The sequence below is a fragment of the Mastigoproctus giganteus genome, chromosome 11, assembly GCF_048544385.1.
Source record: "Mastigoproctus giganteus isolate SK-2022 chromosome 11, ASM4854438v1, whole genome shotgun sequence".
NCBI lineage: Eukaryota > Metazoa > Arthropoda > Arachnida > Uropygi > Thelyphonidae > Mastigoproctus > Mastigoproctus giganteus.
This window is the reverse complement of record NC_143585.1, coordinates 174,042,491-174,063,845: the sequence shown is the minus strand read 5'-3', so window position 1 is coordinate 174,063,845 and position 21,355 is coordinate 174,042,491. Positions and strand designations below refer to the sequence as shown.

The following is a 21,355-nucleotide window of genomic DNA, read 5'->3' as shown; positions in this document are numbered from 1 at the left end:
TCAGAAGATACAAAGGTTGGCAGGGTTGTTAATGACAGTACACGACTGCAACAGAATCTATAATAGTTGGGTAGATGGGCTGAGAAATGGCAAATGAAGTTTAACATTGACAAATGCAAAGTACTTCATGCGGGTCGCTGTAACCCCAGAGTAACGTGCCAACTATGTGGTATTAGTCAGTCACACCTTCAGTACTGCGTAATAGATCTGGAGGCCTCATTTTAGAAACAGTATAGAGATGCTGGAATGAGTACAGAGAGGACATCAAGGGTTGCTCTTACCAACAAAGGTTTTTTTAAGAGCCAAAGGAAATCTTGGATATGTTTTACATCGTCCATAAGTCAAGCTGCTGGCTCAAAAGTAGTCTGGGATGTGATCTGGAAAATGAATGGAAAATATCCACCAAGCCCTTCAGTGATCCTCGAGGATGAATGTCGAACTGCAGTTCCAAATACTCTTGGGGAAACATTTGCAAAAACCTCTGCAGTTAAGTCATCCCCCCACAGAGTTTTTGGCTCTGAAAGAGAAATATGAAAAGTATCCATTAAAATTCTTTTCAAAGGGCTGGAACCATATAACAAGCCCTTTACACAGGAAGAAATAAATGCAGCACTCTTTCTCACATGTGCTTTTGGGCCAGATAACATCTACTATGAAATAAGAAAACACCTCTCACCACAATCTAAGGATCACCTTTTAATTTTATTTAATAGAATTTTTCTTAATAAACAATTTCCGGATTCCTGGTGGAAAGCAATCATTCTTGCTTTCCCAAAGGATCCTAGAAATCCAAGTAACTACTGTCCTATTGCCCTGACAAGCTGTTTGTGCAAGGTCCTGGAAAAAATGTTTGATGCACACCTTGTATGGTATTTGGAAATAAATGGCCTACTTTCCAGGACAGAGTGCAGCTTCTGAAGAAACATCCACTCTGGCTCATTTAATCTGACTTTAAATGTACATTTGTGATGCTTTTATTAAATCTGAGCCTTTGGTAGCAGTTTTATTTGATATTGAAAAAGCATACAACACAGCCTGTCGATTTGGCATATTATAAGACCTCCATAACTTTGGTATTAGCGGTAACCTTTCTCTTTTTATTAAAAAAACATTCTCTTGAATCACCAATTTTAAGTCCATTTAGGATCCACACTCTCTCAAATATTTTTCAGAGGGAGTCCCACAAGAATCCATTGTAAGTGTCGTGCTTTTTGCAATCAAAATAAACTCTATTACAGAACAGCTTCCACCCGTGGTAAACAATGCCCTCTACCTAGACAACTTTACTATATTTAGTAAAGGTCACTGAAAGTCATTGAAAATAAGGGTCATTGAAAGTCAACTACAGAATACCATTGACTACCTCTCTTGGTTGATGGGTTCAGATTTTCATCACAAAAGACTGTTTGTGTCTACACTTCTGTCCAGATGCAATCCTCATTCTGACCCAGAATTAAGGCTTGAGCAAAACAACATTCCAGTTGTAGCAGAAGTCAAATTTCTTGGACTTATTTTCAGCAAGAAGCTGACATTTCTACAACACATTTATCAACTCAGGACAAGGTGTGTTAAAGGGCTTAACATCCTTTGTGCCCTTTCATCAACTTCGTTGGATACAGATTGTTCAACCCTTCTTTGCCTCTACCGAGCCCTAGACCATTCCAAACTCTATTATGGATCTCAGATTTATGGTTCTGCTAGAGATAATGTACTTCGGTGGTTAGATCCAGTCAGCCATCCGGACAGACACTGGAGTATTTCGCAGATCTCTCATCCAAAGCCTTTGCATTGAAACAAATGAACCATCTTTATTTCTTTGACACAAGCAGTTGTCATTACCGTATGACTTTAAATTGAAATCTCTGCCTGATCATCTCACGTGGGCATCAGTTTTTGAGCCACGATGGGAAAATCTCTACAACACCTGTCATACTGCTAACAGACCTTTTGGTATTTGGATCCAAGGGCTATTAAATGAACTAAACATGATGGCAGACAACATTGCCCAGTCACTAAGAAAATTCCTTCCACCCTGCCATTCTCATTTTCCCACCTGTGACTTCTTTAAAATCTGCGAGAAGGCCACTACATTGCCAGCTGTCTACCATAAACTCTTTGCATCACAGAGCACAGTAGTCTGACTTTCTGCCAGTCTATACACATGGCTCAAAGTCAGAATCTCATGTGCGACATGCTGTTGTGTTCCCTTGCAAAACATTACACAATAAGAACCCACAAGAAACTAGCATTTATATTGTGGAGTTGCATGCAATAGAAATCTTTAAAGCTAAAATTAATAAAGGCACATGACACAAGAAAGCAGGCTTATATAGAGTGAGCCAAAAAAAAAAAAAACTCTTCTCATTTCACCCATCCACTCACTCCAAACATTTGTCTAGTTCTGCCTTGAATCTTTGATCACATTAAAATAGCAATTACCAACTGTATATTATATATATTGTGATTCATCATGTGTGTTATAGGCTCTATTGTCTACCCTCATCCAGTCCTGTCCCTAGTACAGCAGATCCTTTTTCTTTCTCTTGTTAAATCAGAATTTGACATTCACTTCTGCTTAATCCCAAGCCACATTGGGATCCATGGAAATGAATTAGCTGATGCCACTGCTAAATCAGCCATTTTCCTGGATAATCATTGCCTGTTAGTCCCCTATACAGCCTACAGGCAAATAATATGCTCTAAATTATATTCCCAGTGGCAAGGTTCTTGGAACAGACAGGCCACAAAAAAACTACATCACATTAAGCTGTAATCATGCAATGGCAGTCCAATCTATGCAGTGTCCATAGAAAGTAAGTTGTTCTTGGTCAGCTCAGCATAAGTCATAGTCATATAACACATTGCTTTTGATGATCCATCTATGTGTGAGGTGTGTAACACTATTTTAATCATTTATCATGTTTTATAGAATGTCTTGTTTTTAGAGAAGCATGAGGCTCATTTTTTAGTGCTTTTAATAATCTGGCTGAACCATTTACACTCAGTCAGATTTTAGGTGATAGAGACGTGTGACATTTTTAACTTTTTACAGTTGATTAATTTATATGCAAAGATTTTAGCTAATGCTAAAATCTTTAAAGCTAAAATTAATAAAGGCACATGACACAAGAAAGCAAGCTTATATAGAATGAGCCAAAAAAAAAAAAAAAAAACTCTTCTCATTTCACACATCCACTCGCTCCAAAGGTTTGTCTAGTTCTGCCTTGAATCTATTTAAGCTATCAACTACAACGTCAAATGGAAGTTTGTTCCACAATCAACCCCACTGGCTAAAGGAAAACCTATGGACATCTATCCTATTTGAATTTATGCCCTCTCAGACGATTATCTGAGCAAGAGGAAGAATTCATTCAGCATTGAGCATACTCAAACCATTCAAGGCTTTATACACCTCAATCAGATCACCTCGCAGGTGCCTAGTCTCCAGACACTGTAATTTGCAAAATTTAAGCCTTTCTACATAAGAGCAACCCTTTGTTCCATTCACTAATCTTGTTGCCCTTTTCTGTACTCGTTCCAACAGCTCTACATCCTTCTTAAAATGAGGCCTCCAGACCTGTATACAGTACTTAAAGTGTGGCCTGGCCATTGCCTTATAAAAGGGGATAATCACTTCCTTATCCCTGCTAGAAAAATTCCTGTATATCATTGACAAGTCACCATGAGCTACTCTTGCAGACCATCTGTACTGCTCAGAAAACTTCATATCTGCCTGCACATTTACTGCAACTCCTTTTCATTCTCTACCAGTGTAGTACCACACAGTTGATACATTACTCTGGGGTTACTGCTTCCCAAATGCAGTACTTTACATTTGTCAATGTTAAACTTTAGTTGCCACTTCTCAGCTCATCTGCTCAACTTTTCTAGATCCTGTTGCAGCAACATACTGCCATTAGTGTCATTAACAACCCTGCCAATCTTCATATCTTCTGCAAAGGTGTACATTAAGCATGATATACCATCATCAATATCATTAATAAATACAGAAAACAACAATGGACCCAACAATGAACCCTAGGGGACTTCTCTTCATGGACATTAGTCCATGAAGAGCAGTGTCCATTGGTTACCACTTCTGTCTTCTCCCACTCAACTATCCCTTTATCTATAGCATCAATTTGCCTCCAATGCCACACTGCTTCAATTTGTGCAGCAGTCTTCCATATGCAACAGTATCCAAAAGCCTTTCTAATATCAAAATTATTCTTTGCATCCAGTTCCTTTGTGACCACATCATACTATCCAATCAATTTGGTTTGATTTCAGTTTATTTTAAGTTTATATATATTTTTTAACTTTATGCATTATTTACTTTACCAAAACTTTTTTTGTACTGGCTTTAGTTTGACTTGCCGCATTATGGCCTTAGCTGCCAATGTGCCATTAAAATCAAATCAAATCTGAGTTGGAATATCAGTTTAAGCAATATTTTTTAGGACGCAACTACACCTGTTCCACCTTGGATGGGCGCCTCCGTAGCCAGGTGGGAAGGAGCAGCAGTGCGTAGCACACGCTTCTTGATTAGACCGGGGTTCGAGCCCGTCACCACCAAATACGGAGCATGCGGAAAGGTCAGGGAATGACCACCGCATATTCCTGGAGCAATATAGCCTTAGTTGCTAATGCTCCTAAAAAAAAAAAAAACCTAACAACATAACAACAACCACCTTGGATGTACGTTTCTGCCTATCATGATTTATATTTTCTGGATTCTGGAACAAATACTGTACCTCCCTTTGATATTAGGCAATTGCACTCAGCTCACAGTACTCTGAACTCCCATGTCGGTAAAATCTATACTGACGGATCCAAAACAGTCAGTATGGTTGGTGCTGTTGCAGCCTTTCCTTCTCTTATGGTTACAGCCTCACTGCCATTAGCTTGCAGGCACCTCCATAGCCAGGTGGGAAGGAGCAGCAGCAGTGCTTAGCACACGCTTCTTGATTAGGCCAGAGTTCGAGCCCATCACCACCAAATACGGAGGATGCGGAAAGGTCAGGGAATGACCACCGCATATCCCGGAGCAATATGGCCTTAGTTGCTAATGCTCCTAAAAACCAAATAACAAACCAACCATTAGCTTGCAGCATCTTCACAGCTGAATGATATGCCATTAGATTAGCACTTTGTAAAATTATTGAACTTTCCATCTCACCTGCCATAATTTATACCGACTTCCTCAATGCTGTTTCTGCCATAAGGAAGAATTTCTTATCTTCTTATCCTACATTGAAACACATTCGTTCTCAGCTATTTTCCTGCAGCGTGTCCAATCAGTTTTTGCTGGATCCCTTTCATTTCCCAGAAGGCCATTCTGGCATTCCGGAAAATGAAAGTGCTGAACTCGTAGCTAAGCATCTTCAACCCACTCTCACACAACATCTCAAGTTCCTTACACTGACTATAAGCCTGTTATTTGCAAAGCATATTTTGACAACTGGTCACAGATCTGGAAAAGGAATACTAACAGCAAGCTTTACCAAATAAAACATGAACCAAAGCTGTGACTCTCAAGCTTCCAATGAAATAGATGAGAGGAAGTGGTATTGGCAAAACTCAGAATTGGACACACTCATCATACCCATCTCTTCCTGATACTGGGAAGACCCACTCATCATCCCATCTCTTCCTGATACTGGGAAGACCCACTCATCATCCCACCTCTTCCTGATACCGGGAAGACCCACTCATCATCCCATCTCTTCCTGATACTGGGAAGACCCACTCACCACGCTCATCCTGTCATCTTATGATTTGGCATTTTTCTGTTTGATTGTCCCTTATATTCAACCATCCAGTCAAACACTTTTCAGTCAGTCTCCAGGCTGAACATCTCACATAATTTAAATCATATCCTGGGAAATGATGCAAATATAGAAGAACTTATAATCTACATGAGCATTTAATTTAACATATACAATGGTATGTTTTGAGTTAATTAACTATGAACACAATTTGGCCTCAGTAGCCCTTGAGTCATTAAGCCCAATACCAACAACAACAATATGGTTACCATATTTTTTGACATTGAAAAAGCTTATGATACCACATGGAGATATGAGGCATATATCATGCTGGACTCAGAGGCAATCTTCCTATGTTTATCCAGAATTTCCTTATGAACAGAACCTTCCAAGTCAAAATGCAGACTTCTTACTCCAGTGTCTAGCAACAAGAAGAATGGATCCCACAGGGCTCAGTCTTGAGTGCCTCTTTGTTTGCCATAAATATTAATTCAATCACAAACTAACTCCCTCCTTCAGGGTCACGTGTACTTTACGTTGGTGACTTCAGTATCTCTAGTCAGTTACAGAATGAAAACTATTGAGAGGCAGTTACAATGCACAATCAACAATATAATAAAGTGGATTCAGATAATGGATTCAGACTGTCAGCACAAAAAACAATATGTATACATTTCTGTTGCAGAAGAAATCTCCATCCTGACCCTGAATTAAAACTAGATGGAGCAGCTGAAAGCAAAATTTCTTGGGCTAATCTTATATAAAAAACTCACCTTTCTGGAGCACATCCAACAGCTACATAAAAGCTCCACAAAACATCTTAACATACTTAAAATCCTTTCATCATTGGCATGGGGAGCAGACAGATATTCCTTAATAAACCTATACAAAGCACTTATTAGATTAAAGTTTGAATATGGAGTCCAGCTGAACCAAAACTATGACAAATGAAGATAATCTAAACTTTTATTCTGGGGGGGACCCCCTCAAAATGGTCCCCACCAGAAATTAGCAACACAGATATCGACACCACCTCTTTCAGTAAAAAGGCCCAGAAGTGAAGCTATAACGGATCCAACACCTAGATACCTGATACTTCATTGTAACGGAGAGGAGCCTATAAGGAAAATGACACCCTTCTTTATTCATGTGGTTTTGAAGCATTGGCAGGCTCCTCTAAATCTATAAAACAGCTGCATTATGGTGATATCCTGTTATTATTTCCAAGTTTGAATAGAATCCATCTTCCCTCTCAGGCCTTTTTTCCAAGAGAATTGAGTAGCACAAGTATCTGTTTTTAGTCTTATGCTTTTTGCCATTAAAGTAAACTCCATTACTGAACCTTTCTCCAACTGTAAAGAGCGCACTCTGTATCGATGATTTCAGCATATTCTCCCAGTCATGCAACATGAGCATGACTGGGACAACTGCAGCAAGCTATTGACTGTCTTAACTTATGTGTATTGGCCAATGGTTTCATGTTCTAACCAGAGAGGATCATTGTGTCCATTTTTGTTGCATGCATAACCTTCACCCCAAACTTGAATTTAGACTTGGACAAACCACCATTCTAATAGTAGCAGAGATGAAATTCTTGGAGCTCATATTTGACAAAAAGCTAACATTTTTCCAACATATTCGTCAGCTACACACAAAGTGCATGTGAAGGGTGAAAATTCTCTCTCTCTCTCTCTGCTCTCTTCTACTTCATGGGGTATAAATGTTGCATTTTATTCCATCTGTATCATGCAATTTTATGATCAAAATTAGATTATGGGTCTCAGGTATACGCATCTGCCAAAATTAGCGTACTTCAGTGGCTTGACCTCATTCATCATCACACCAGCCGTATTGCTACTGTTGCATTCAGAACATTACCCATCCAAAGCGCCATGTGGTAATCTGTTTTTGAGCCATTATGGGAAAATCTTTATAACTCATGTTGCACTGCCAACCGTCCATTTGGTACTCATGTCGAAGAATTTCTCAGAGAGCTTAACATCATGATAGACAAGGTTGCTCAGTTACCAAAGCAGCCCCTTCTACCCTCTCATGCTGAAATACCAGCATGACAGAGTGGAAGGGGCATACCAGCTTAAGAATGTGACAAAGTCTAATACCTCGTCTTCTGTCTACGTTCAGCTCTATCTATCATAATGAATATTCTGACTTTTTGCCAGTTTATACAGACATCTTGAAGTCTTAATCACATGTGGGATACGCTGTTGTTGTCTTTTTTCAGATAATACTATATCTTAGCAGATTCCCACTAAATGCAGCACATACCTTGTGGAGCTGCTCATTATACACAATTCACTGAGGGCACTAGAGCATTATTTGACATATGCTTCTGTTCAATCGTCAGCCACATCGGGATTAGAGGAAATGGTTGGATTGATACTTCAGCCATGTCAGCACCCTGATTAATAATCTTGACTATTAGTCCCATATACAGACACATAAGTAATCCATAGTAACTTACATTATCTGGCAAGATTCGTAGCATTAGCAGGCTACAAACAAATTATGTCAGATTAAGCATGTGAACCATCTATGGCTGATCCATTGACGTTGTTCATCATTGGCTGAGGAATCAATCATCTGTCACCCTCCTTTCTGCTGAAAGGAGGGTGCCAGATGATTGTGCAAGCAATGGGAAACTGTTTAATCCATTAAACACATTTTATCTGATTGTACCAATTTTAGAAATGCGCATTTTACTGCTTTTAACCATTTGACTAAGCCTTATAAACTCAGTCAGATTTTATCCAACAACAATGTGTCAGCAGTCTAAGTTTTTACAAACTACTAACATATATACACATATCTAAAATGGGTAATTTACTTTTACTCTTAGACTGCATATTATTTATTTTATGTGTATATAACATTTTGATGATGTAACATTTTCAGTGGTTACCAAATTCATGCTCTTTATTAAAATTTTTATGGGGCATTATAATCCCAGTTGTTTTTGTGTCATAAAATCAAAATAAAATCATGCAGGCTGTCGGTTGCCATGTTTTTAAATGCTTTAGTGCTGATAAAAGAATCCCACTCTCTGTTCCATAGTGAAAGAGTTAGAGAGAAAAAGGGGTAAGGAAAGTGGTAGCCATTATGTTGTATCTAGTTCTGTGAAATTCCCATCTGACAGAACAGCACTATGATTTTTTAAGGAAAATTATTGCTAAAATTCATAGATGAAAACAATTGTTCATTATTTTGGCATATCAAATAAAACAAAGCAAAAAATAATGAACATTAGCTGAGGCATATGATGCAAGAAAGCAAGCTTATAGAGAATCAGCCAAAAAAAAAAAAAAAAATTTTCCCAATTAACCCAACTGGTCCCTCCAAATGTTTGTCTAGTTCAGCCTTAAATTTATTTAATCTTTTAACTTCCACAACAACAGATGGAAATCTGTTCCAGCAATCAACTACCAGCTGCCTAAGGCAAATTTCCACACATATATATTCTCCAATTGTCTTTCTTCAATTTGAATCTGTGCCCCATCAGATTCTTAATCAAGCAAGCGGAAGTATCCCATCAGCATTGAGCCTGCTCAAACCATTCAAGGCCTTTATACACTTCAATCAGATCACCTCACAGGTACCTAGTCTCCAGATGCTGCTGCAGCTTGCAAAACTTAAGCCTCTCTTGGTAAGAGCACCCCTTTAGCATTAGCATTAGTAGAGGCATATGATGCAAGAAAGCAAGCTTATTCAGCATCAGCCAAAAAAAAAAAAAAAAACCCTCTCCCATTTCACCCCTCCGTTCGTTCGAAATACCTGTCCAGTTGAGCTTTAAATTTGTTTAGGCTATCAACTTCAACAACAAGTGATGGAAGTCGGTTCCACCAACCAACCACCCGCTGGCCAAAGGCAAATTTCCGCACATCTATCCGACATCCGTCCTTCCTCAATTTGAATTTATGCCCTCTGAGGTGATTATTCTGAGAAAGATGAAGAATCCCATTGGCATTGAGCATGCTCAAACCATTCAAAGCCTTATACACCTCTATCAGATCACCTCGCCGGTGCCTAGTCTCCAGACTCTGTAATTTGCAAAACTTAAGCCTTTCTTCGTAAGAGCAACCCTTTGTTCCATTTACTAATCTTGTTGCCCTTCTCTGTACCCGTTCCAGCAGCTCTACATCCTTCTTGAAATGAGGCCTCCAGACCTGTATACAGTACTCAAGATGTGGCCTAACCATTGCCTTATACAAGGGAATAATCACCTCCTTATCCCTGCTAGAAAAATTCCTGTATATCATTGACAAGACACCATGAGCTACTCTTGCAGCTCGTCTGCACTGCTCAGAGAACTTCATATCTGCCTGCACAATTACCCCCAGGTCCTTTTCATTCTCCACCACTGTCAGTGTAGTACCGCAGAGTTGATACATTGCTCTGGGGTTACTGTTACCCATATGTAGTACTTTACATTTGTCAATGTTAAACTTCATTTACCACCTCTCAGCCCATCTGTTCAACCTTTCCAGATCCTGTTGCAGCAGCATAGCGTCAGTAGTGTCCTTAACGACCCTGCCAACCTTTGTATCATCTGCAAACTTAGACATTAAACTTGATATCCCATCATCAATATCATTCATAAACACCGAAAACAACAATGGACCCAACACTGAACCTTGAGGAACTCCACTAATAACATTAGTCCACGTTGAGCAGTGTCCATTGATTACCACTCTCTGTCTTCTGCCACTCAACCATCCCCTTATCCCTAGCAGCAATTTGCCTCCAATGCCACACTGCTCCAATTTGTGCAGCAGTCTTCCATGTGCAACAGTATCAAAAGCCTTTCTAAGATCCAAATATATAATATCAAAGTTATTCCCTGCATCCAGTTCTTTTGTGACTACATCATAGTATCCAATCAAATTGGTCAGGCAAGACCTGCCCTTAACAAAACCATGCTGCGTCTGAGCTATAACTGAATTCTTGTCTAGATGATCCTGCAGTGCTTCTTTAACCAGTGCCTCCATTAATTTACCTGGAACAGAAGTTAAACTAACAGGTCTATAATTACTTGTGTCAGCCTTTGATCCTCCTTTGTGAATTGGGGTTACATTTGCACATCTCCAGTCTATGGGTACCTCCCCTGAGTCCAAAGAAGCTCTCATAATTATGGCTAGGGGTTTGCATACTTCCTTTGCTGCCTCCTTTAATATAACTGGATAGATCCCATCCACCCTTTGTTCCTCTCACCAATCTTGTTGCCCTCCTCTGTACCTTTATAAGCAACTCTATATCCTTCCTAAAATGAGACCTCCAGACCTGTATACAGTACTCAAGGTGTGGCCTGACCACTGCCTTATACAAAGGGATAATCACCTCCTTTTCTCTCCTAGCAAAATGCCTACATGTGATTGACAAAACTCCATGACCTACTCTGGCAGCCCACCTGCACTGCTCAGAGAACTTCATATCTGACTCCACAATTACCCCCAGGTCTTTTTCATTCTCCGCCTCCATAAGTGTAGTACCATGCAGTTGGTACGTTTCTCTTGGGTTACTGCTAACAATATGCAGTACTTTCCATTTGTCAATGTTAAACTTCAGTTGCCACTTTTCAGCCCATCTGCCTAACTTTTCTAGATCTTTTTTCAGTAGCGTACTGTCTTTATTGTTGTTAACAACCCTGCCAACCTTTGTATCATCTGCAAACTTGGACATTAAACCTGATATACCTTCATCGATATCATTGATAAATATAAAAAACAACAATAGGCACAGCACCAAACCCTGGGGTACTCCACTAATACATTAGTCCAGTTAGAGCAGTGTCCATTTATTACCACTCTCTGCTGTCTCCCACCTAACCATCCTTTTATCCATTACCGCAACTTGCCCTTAGTGCCATACCGCTCTAATCTGTAAAGCAATCTTCCATGTATAACAGTATCAAAAGCTTTCCTGAAATCCAAGCATATGATATCAGAATTATTTTTTACATCCAGTTCCTTTGTGACCACATTGTAGTATCCAATTAACTTATCAGGCAAGACCTCCCTTAATGAATCCATGCTGTGTTGGAACTATTATTGTATTCTTGTTTAGATGATCCTGTATCACCTCTTTAACCAGTGGCTCCATTATTTTCCATGGAACAGAAGTTAAACTAACAGGCCTGTATTTACTTGTGTCACCTTTTGATCTTTCTTTTTGAATTGGGGTTACACTTGCACATCTCCAGTCAATGGGTACCTTCCTTGAGTCCAAGGAAGCTCTCATAATTGTTGCTTAGGGTTTGTTAACTTCCCTTGCTGCCTATGATCTATGTAGTCATGATGGAGTATAACACAAATTGAAATGATTGTTTAATCAATCATGTTTAATTTAACAATACTTTTCGCTGCTGACACATTCACAGAAGAAAAGTTATATGTCAAAGCATATTACACATTCTTATTTTATTAATATTTAATGTGCATTAATATTTTTTATTAATTAATTAATTTATTTATGTTGAAGGGTTTCTAGAAAGTAATACTTATATGTAAAATGTGTTTAAAGATATGATTAAACATTAATATAATGCTGAAAAGTTGTTGACTATAATATTTCATTTATAGGAACAAGAGGAAGCACTTTTAGAAGTAAGTATTTTGCTTTATAAATTGAATATTATCAGAAAATCACAATATAATAATTCATTGTGCAGGTACTTATTCTTTTATAATATTACTGGCTGAGGTGGCATTAGTAGTCAGTACTCAGGACGGGAAACCATCCACACTGGGCCACTCTTTCTCCTTGACTTCCACCCTTCCCTCAAAGTGTAGGCCTCCTATGTGGTATCCAAACCCAAGGCATTAGTATTCAGTTCATCCACCCCATTGATGCCTTTGACTGGACTGGGATAACATTATTGATTTCACCCTGCAGTATCTGGTGCTAAATATAATGTCGTTTTTTTTTTTTTTTTTTTTTTTGCTCGTCAGTATTTATTTGACAATTATAAAATGGTGCCATTAATTTCATTATGTCCATATTTCAATGATACACTTTTAAATCTCTGGCCTTCCCAACGAACTGGTACACCTACAATGAAAGCAACATGGAGATGGGAGAAACCCCTGGTGTCATTTGATACTAAACACACTTTACACTTTTGTCCATATTTATTAAAAGAAAATGAAAAATGTTGGCAGTTTACAGTATGGCAAATATGAACATTTCTGTACTTTTTTTTTTTCTAGTTTTTTTCCCCAATTTTTTTTATATATATATTTTTTATTTTTGTAAAGTTTTGTGATAATGTATTAAAAAAAGAAAGAAAAACAAAAAAAAAAAAAAAAAACACAGTATAGCTGTTTTTTTGTATTTCTGTTTCTTCAGAGGAGAACAAATTTAAATTGAAATGGCTGGATGGATATATAAACATTTCCTTTTGGCCAGAGGGTGACTGTGGATCCCCCTCCAACAATTTGTATAGTTTTTCCTGTAATTTATTCAAGCTATCCACTTCCACAAAATCAGATGAAGTTTGTTCCGGCAATCAATCACCAACTGGCTATAGGCAACTATTGCAGCCATCATTTCTCATTGTGAACATTTTATGTCCCCTCATGGGTGTAGTCTAAGCAAGAGGAAGAATCGCATCGGCATTTAGCTTACTCAATCAATTCAAAGCCATAAACAACTGAATCAGATCACCTTGCAGAGGCTCATTCTCCAGACATTCCAATTTGCAGAATTGAAACCTTTCTTGGTAACAGCATTCCTTTGTTCCCTTCGTCAATTTCATTGCCCTTCTCAGTATTCACTCTAGCAGCTCTATCCTTCCTAAAATGAGGCCTCCATACCAGTACTCAATATAGTAGACTGTCGAAATGATGGCACATTAGAGCTAAGGGAACATTAGATTGGATGTTTACATACAGCACATATGTCTTGCAGTGCTGAAAAAAGAAAATGGCAAGTCACATGATTACTGTATTGTTTATGTTCTCAATTTTGAAAGTGAATTATGTACTGATATCACAGATTATACCACTGTTTTACATTTATTTTAAATTAAAAACCCCTCACTATGGCTCCTAAAGTTAATAAACCTGATACAGAGAAGAAAAGAAGAATAATATTAAAGCTTAGTGACAAATTTGATATAATGCAAACTAGGACACCTGGAAAGTTAATTCACATACTCATATATATATATATTGTGCCTGTAAATTGCATGTGTTTTCTGGTTGATTTGCCTGTTTTGCTGGAAGAAAAACATTGCTATCTACGCCTGAGACCGACTAACTCAATCGCAAGGTGAAAAAGGCCCATAAGTTCCCTACCATCATTTATGGGATTTAAACTCAGGCCTTTTCCATCCAGTGTGGGGAGGACGGTGGCGGTTCCACTGTGCTACCACACAGACTAAGCTTGATATAATAAAGAAAATTGAACGGGGCATAGGCAGGAGTGTATTAATGGCAGAATATAACATTGGAATGTCAACATGTTTATGTTTTTTATGTGCAGTTAATAAAATTGCATTCTTAGTCTCTCTATTTTTTATTTAACATCATTATTTCTGTATCAAATATATTAAAAATAAAACTTTATAAATAATGGAAAATTCAAAATAATGGCACCTTGAATCCTTGAAGGTGCCGTTATTCTGAAAATCTGTTGTATGTGGCTTGATCATTGCCTTATATAATGGAATAATCACTTCCATATCCCTGCTGGCAAAATTCCTGTAAAAATCACTGATAAAATCCCACATGCTCTCCTGACAGCCTGTCTGCATTGTTCAGAAAACGTCATATCTGACTGCACAATTTCCCCAAGTCTTTTTCATTTTCCACTACCCTGAGTGTAATACTACATAAAAAAAAAAAAAAAAAAAGTAAAGTGCAGCCATTATCAACCCACTGCAGGATGGAAGCCTCCTCAACAATTCATGCTGAGGGAAAATGGACCATAATCTGCCACGCTGGTCCAGTGCGGGTTGGCAGATCGACCGTATTCAGCAGTCAGGGGCTTGAACCCCGGTCTACTCAAAGAGCGTGTGCTACCGCACTCCCGCTCCTGCCCACTCGGCTATGGAGGTGCCTACTACTACATAGTTGGTTTGTTAATATGGGATTACTGCCCCATATGCAGTAGGCTGCATTTTATTAAACCTCAATTTCCATTTCTCCTCTTAACTGCCTAAAAAAAGAATCTATCCATCTAATGTTTTGGAAGTGGACAGTTTAAATAAATTTAATGAAGAATTAGATAGATTAATGGAGAGGATGATAGATGAGTTGGTAGTTTATTTATGTATTTTTTTTTTTTGCTAAAAAAATTTTTCAGTCATTACATACTCGTTGGCTACATATCAAATAGACAAAGTCCCATCACTGTATAAGCTTGCATCATTTTCCTCTACTAATACTATCACCAAGTAAGAATAATAAATAGAACACTATCTCAAAAACTTCATCAAACCAAATTATTTGAGATCAAGCTTCATAAAGGAGCAGGGCTGAACCAAGATATTTCAGGCCCAGGGCAGAAAAATTTTTTGCCGCCCTTTACTAGGGATATATTTTCCTTGCCCAACTGTTCTTTGTTTTTTGGTGCCCCTTAAAGCATGCTGCCCCAGGCAAAGGGCCACTGATATTCCGTACCTAAATCCGGCACTGTAAATGAGATCCATTCAAAAACAAAATGCTCATTGACTGCATATCAAACATGCAAAACCCATCACTGTATCTAAGGTCTTTACATTGTCTACCTGCTAATCAGTTAAGACTCTAGAATCTCATCGAAGATAACTTAACAAGTATAGGTCAATACCGAAAAAAAGTCATGAGTTAGGTTAAATTTGAAAATGTCTGCAATTCTGACCAGACACGATAGAAGGGAGTACATGATGAGAGCCTTGTCATTCAGTTTAGCACTGAAGGGATTGTGCAAGACTCATAGAGGTAGAATTTTTCTCAGCATGGTCTGTGCTTGTTAACAGAAGAGACTGCTTCTACACGGACACTAAATAAAAATGTAAAATACACTTAAATAAAAGTGGTGCAAGCATGTTTAATGATGCTATTGAAGCAGCGAGGTGGGTCGGAAAATTGCTAGCTCAGGTGGGGAGGATTCACAGACTAAAAGGTTAAAGGTAGCTACAGACAGAGTTGAAAGTGATTCCTGCACTGCTTCTATTGGAATGAGCAGCAGGGTGCTGGGGCTTTCAGGGACTGGTGGGAGTTCCCGAAAGCCCCAGAGTATCATCAGGGACTCACACCACTTCCAGTATCAGTGTATATTTGCATGTACACTGATGCTAGAAGTATAGTAAATAAATTTGATGAATTTGAAGTGCTAGTCAATACATCAAAGGCAGATATTGTTGGGATATCAGAGATGTGGTGTCACACAGATATTAGGAATGCAGAATTTGAATTTGAGGAGTACAATATATATATACAGCCTCCAGCATATGACAGCACGACAAAACAAATGGCCCTCAGTCCCCAGCAGCTTTCACTCTCCCTCTTACGGCAACGAGAGAACCAGAGTGGAAGCAGAGGGTGCTAAGAATCTCTGGGTACGACCAGGCTGCCATGCACGGAAACTGAACTTAGCCTCTTATAACGTAAGATCACTCATCGGCGAAGACAGGATATTAGAGCTGGAAAAGGAATTATAAAATATGAATTGGAATATCATCGGTTTGGCTGAAACAAGAAGAAGAAAGGAATCACTTATAAGTTTATCAAGTGGAAATCTGCTGTACACCAATGGAAACAATGAAAGGAGTGGAGGTGGAGTTGGGTTTCTGGTGTATAAAGATTTTAAAACAACATTTTGGAATTCAAAAGTAAATCACCAAGGGTGTCAAGACTAATACTCAAAATTTCTAAGAGATACAAGTTAAAGGTTATAATGATTTATGCACCAACATCGAGCCATGATGATGAAGAGGTTGAAGAAATGTACACCGAAATTGAGAGTCTTCTAGATGAGCAGAAAACCCACTACACTATTATTGTGGGGGACTTCAATGCTAAGGTTGGAAAAAGACAAAACAGCGCAGAAAGGGGAACTATAGGAAATTTTGGAATTGGTGAAAGAAATGAAAGAGGTGAAAGACTTGTGGAATTTGCAGAATCTCAAGGACTGTCAGTAATGAACACTTTTTTCAAGAAAAGGGTGAACAGAAAGTGGACATGGAAGAGTCTAAATGGATTAACAACTAATGAAATCGACTTCATCCTCACTAATAGAAGATATATTGTGAATGATGTTACTGTCCTGAATAAGGTAAATGTTGGAAATGATCACAGAATGGTAAGATGTACACTTGATATAGATGTAGGAAAGGAAAGGAAAAAACTGACTCGAGTAAATAATACAAAGGTCTGTGAAATAACAGAGGAGGAGAAAAAGCAGTATGTACTGGAACTTAAGAACAAGTTTGAGCTTCTGCAAACTGCTCAGGACCAAGATATCGACGAGGAATATTACAACTTTCTGAAAGTGATAAAGCCCAAGAAACCTATAGGGAAAAAGAAATCCAAAGAAGAAAAAATTAGTCAAGAAACACTTTTCATGATGAATCGAAGACGACAAATGAAGAGCAAGAAAAACACTGACAGGGGAGAAAATTGAGTATACTGAGTTATGCAAAGCCATTAGAAAGAGACTCAGAGAGGACATAAGAAGATTTAACACAAGAAAAGTAGAACAAGCATTAAGGGAAAACAAAGGATTTAAACAGCAGCCATGAGCAGTAATACAGAAAGACAAATGATACTGAAACTGAAGAATAGTGATGGTGTACTTATAAACAGCAGAGAAGGCATAATTCAAATAGCAGAAGACTACTATAGAGAACTATACAAGGAGCGAGGGAATGATGCCAGCAGTGGGGAAGATGGATTGCAAAGTAGCAACACATACGACATACCCGATATTCTTCCTGATGAGGTAGAACATGCATTGAAGAAAATGAAGAATCAGAAATCCCCGGGGGAAGATGAAGTTACTGTAGAGTTGTTAAAATTGGGAGGAAGAGACATAACACAAAAACTGGCAAGGTTCTTCAAAAAGTGCATTAGAAAAGGTGTGACACCTAAGCAGTGGAATAATACAATCATAGTTTTGCTGCATAAGAAAGGAGATAAATCAGAAATTGGAAATTATAGACTAATTAGCTTGTTATCCCACATCTACAAGTTGTTCACAAGGGTCATTACTAGCAGATTAGAAAGAATACTTGATGAGAATCAACCAAAAGAGCAAGCTGGCTTTAGGATAGGATTCTGAACTATGGATCACCTTCACGTAATATCACAGCTAATGGAGAAAGCAAATGAATATAAAACACCATTATGCCTGGCATTTGTGGATTATGAAAAGGCATTTGACTCCATACAGCATAAGGCAATGTTTCGGGCACTGGAAAGACAAGGCATAGATACCCTGCATATTATGATTTTGAAGAAAATATAAGAGAGTGCTACCTCCTTTATTAGACTAGACAAAGACAGTAGGAAATTTAAAATCGAGAAAGGAGTTCGACAAGGAGACACAATATTTCTGAAGCTGTTTACTGCTGCCCTTGAGGAAGCTTTCAGAAGATTAGACTGGTCGCAGAAAGGAGTCAATGTGAACGGAAGTACCTAAACCATTTACGATTTGCAGATGACATTGTAGTCATAAGCCACGATCCCAAAGAATTAGAGGAAAATCTTAATCAGTTATGCACAGTTAGTAAGGATTTTGGACTAAAGATGAATATGGCTAAAACAAAAGTAATGATGAACAAGTATGCTACAGAAAGAGAAATAACGATTTAAAGAGCAGAAATTGAAAAGGTGGAGTCATATACTTATCTGGGACAAGTTATTAGCTGTAATAATGATAAATGGGTGGAAGTCAAGAGAAGAATAAATTTTGGATGGATAGCATTCAGGAAATAGTCACATACTGAAGAGCAATATCCCAGTTTGTCTGAAACGTAAAACAATGAACCAATGTATACTCCCCACCATGACTTATGGAAGTGAAACTTGGGCACTCACCAAAAGAATGGAAGAGAAGCTGAGAACTACGCAGCGAAGAATGGAAAGAATTATATTGGGAATCAGGCTGTTAGATAAGAAGAGAAACACATGGATTAGGCAGCAAACTCAAGTAAAGGACATTCTTATCAAAACTAAAGAACTAAAATGGTCTTGGGCAGGACACATAGCTCGAAGACATGATGACAGATGGACTAAGAAAATAACAGAATGGTACCCAAGAAGAGTATAAGAAAACCTGGAAGACAAAGGCGGAGGGGATAGATGAAATTCATGAGTTTGTGGGTTAGTAAATGGATGGCCAGTGCTCAAAACAGAAGGAACTGGAAAGTTGCTGGAGAGGCCTTCATCCTGCAGTGGATTGAAAATGGCTGATGATGATGATGAATATATACAGAAAGAATAGACAAGATAGGAAGTGAGGAGGAGTTACTCTGTTAATTAAGAAAAACATCATTAAAATCTAAGGATATGCATCCAGTTGATGAGATGGACAGTGCAATGTTCGGTCAGTTTTGTGTGATATAAGCACTGAGAAAACCAAGTTGAGATTAGGAGTGTGTTATAAGCCTAATGTCTATAATGAGTACAATGAACAGTTGTACAGAGAAATAGAATGGGCCAGTAAATCAGATTGTGTTATAATGGAGGATTTTAACTTCTCAGATATTGACTAGAACTTGTGGATTTGGTCACTCGCACATTAGCGAGTGACCAAAGACTTTTGTGACTAGCAAGACTTTTGTGCTTTATTGGATGATCGTCTCTGCAGCATCATTAGCGTTAGTTGAGGCATATGATGCAAGAAAGCAAGCATATACAGCAAAAAAAAAAAAAAACCCTTCCCATTTCACCCCCCCCCCCACCGTTCATTCAAAATGCCTATCCAGCTCAGTGATGCCTCCGTAGCCAGGTGGGCAGGAGCAGTAGTGCATAGTACACGCTTCTTGATTAGACCGGGGTTCGAGTCCGTGACCACAAATACGGAGGATGCGGAAAGGTCGTGGAATGAGCACCGCATATCCCCGGAGCAATATGGCCTTAGTTGCTAATACTCCTAAAAAACCAAATAACAAACAAACAAACCAGTTCAGCCTTAAATTTATTTAAGCTATCAACTTCCACAAAAACAGAGAATGTCTGTTCCATCAATCAACTACCTGCTGGATAAAGGCAAACTTACACACAACTATCTTACAACTGGCCTTCCTCAATTTGAATCTATGCCTTCTCAGGTTCTTAATCTGAGCAAGCAGAAGTATATCATCAGCATTAAGATTGCTCAAACCATTCAAGGCCTTATGCACCTCAATCCGATCACCTCGCAGGTACCTAGTCTCCAGATGCTGCAACTTGCAGAAATTAAACCTTTCTTCATAAGTACACCCCTTTGTTCCTCTCACCAATCTTGTTGCCCTTCTCTGTACTCATTCTAGCAGCTATGCATCCTTCCTAAAATGAGGCCTCCAGACCTGTGTACAGTACTCAAAGTGTGGCCTGACCATTGCCTTCTACAAAGGGATAATCATCTTCTCGTCTCTGCTAGCAAAATTACTATATATCATTGACTCCATGACCTGCTCTGGCAGCCCATCTGCACTTCTCAGAGAACTTAATATCTGATTGCATAATTACCTCCAGGTCTATTTCATTCTCTGCCTCCCTGAGTGTAGTACCACACAGTTGGTACATTTCTCTTGGGCTACTGTTTTTTTTTAGAAAACCCCAAACCTGAGAGGTATTAGAATATATAGTACTTAGTACTGTGCATGGGTTGGAGGTTGAGAAGATGAAAGAAGATATTTGTTGACATTAGACTTGAACTTCTGTAGACTGTAATTTTAAGGAAATACATATGAAGGAAGGTTGTGTCAGAAAATGGTAGTTGAATCATAAACGAGAAAGATGAAAAGTTGGTTCTGCAAGTTTGAAGTTAGTAGTAGTAGTAGTAGTAGTAGTGGCATGTGATGCAAGAAAGCAAATGTATGAGCTTATGCAGCATCAGCCAAAAAAAAAAAAAAAAAAATCACACCATTCCCTCCAAATGCCTGTCCAGTTCCTCCTTAAATTTATTCAACCTATCAACTTCCACAACGACAGATGGAAGTTTGTTCCAGCAATTAACCACCCGCTGGCTAAAGGAAAATTTCCGCACATCTATTCTACATCTGTCTTTTCTTAATTTGAATTTATGCCCCCTTAGATTCGTAATCTGAACAAGTGGAAGGATCCCATCAGAATTTAGCGTGCTCAACCCATTCAAGGCCTTATATACCTCAATCAGATCACCGCGCAGGTGCCTAGTCTCCAGGCACTGCAATTTGCAGAACTTAAGCCTCTCTTGGTAAGAGGATCCCTTCATTCCCATCACCAATCTTGTTGCCCTTCTCTGTACACGCTCAAGTAAATCTACATCCTTCCTAAAATGAGGCCTCCAGACCTGTACGCAGTACTCAAGCCGTGGCCTGACCATTGTCTTATACAGAGGGATAATCACCTCCTTTTCCCTGCTAGCAAAATTCCTATATATCATTGACAAAACCCCATGACCTG

The 21,355-nt window shown here is 38.6% G+C and overlaps 1 protein-coding gene across 2 annotated transcripts in view; it reads left to right on the top strand.

The window, feature by feature from the left end:
- LOC150078580 (voltage-dependent calcium channel subunit alpha-2/delta-3-like) overlaps positions 1 to 21,355 on the top strand; it is a 1,140,037-nt gene that overhangs the window by 607,193 nt on the left and 511,489 nt on the right. For both annotated transcript variants that reach the window (XM_090384275.1, XM_090384274.1), the window contains one exon: positions 12,362 to 12,385. In XM_090384275.1, the coding sequence (XP_090240401.1) occupies positions 12,362 to 12,385 (24 nt within the window). The remainder of the gene's footprint in view (positions 1 to 12,361; positions 12,386 to 21,355) is intronic.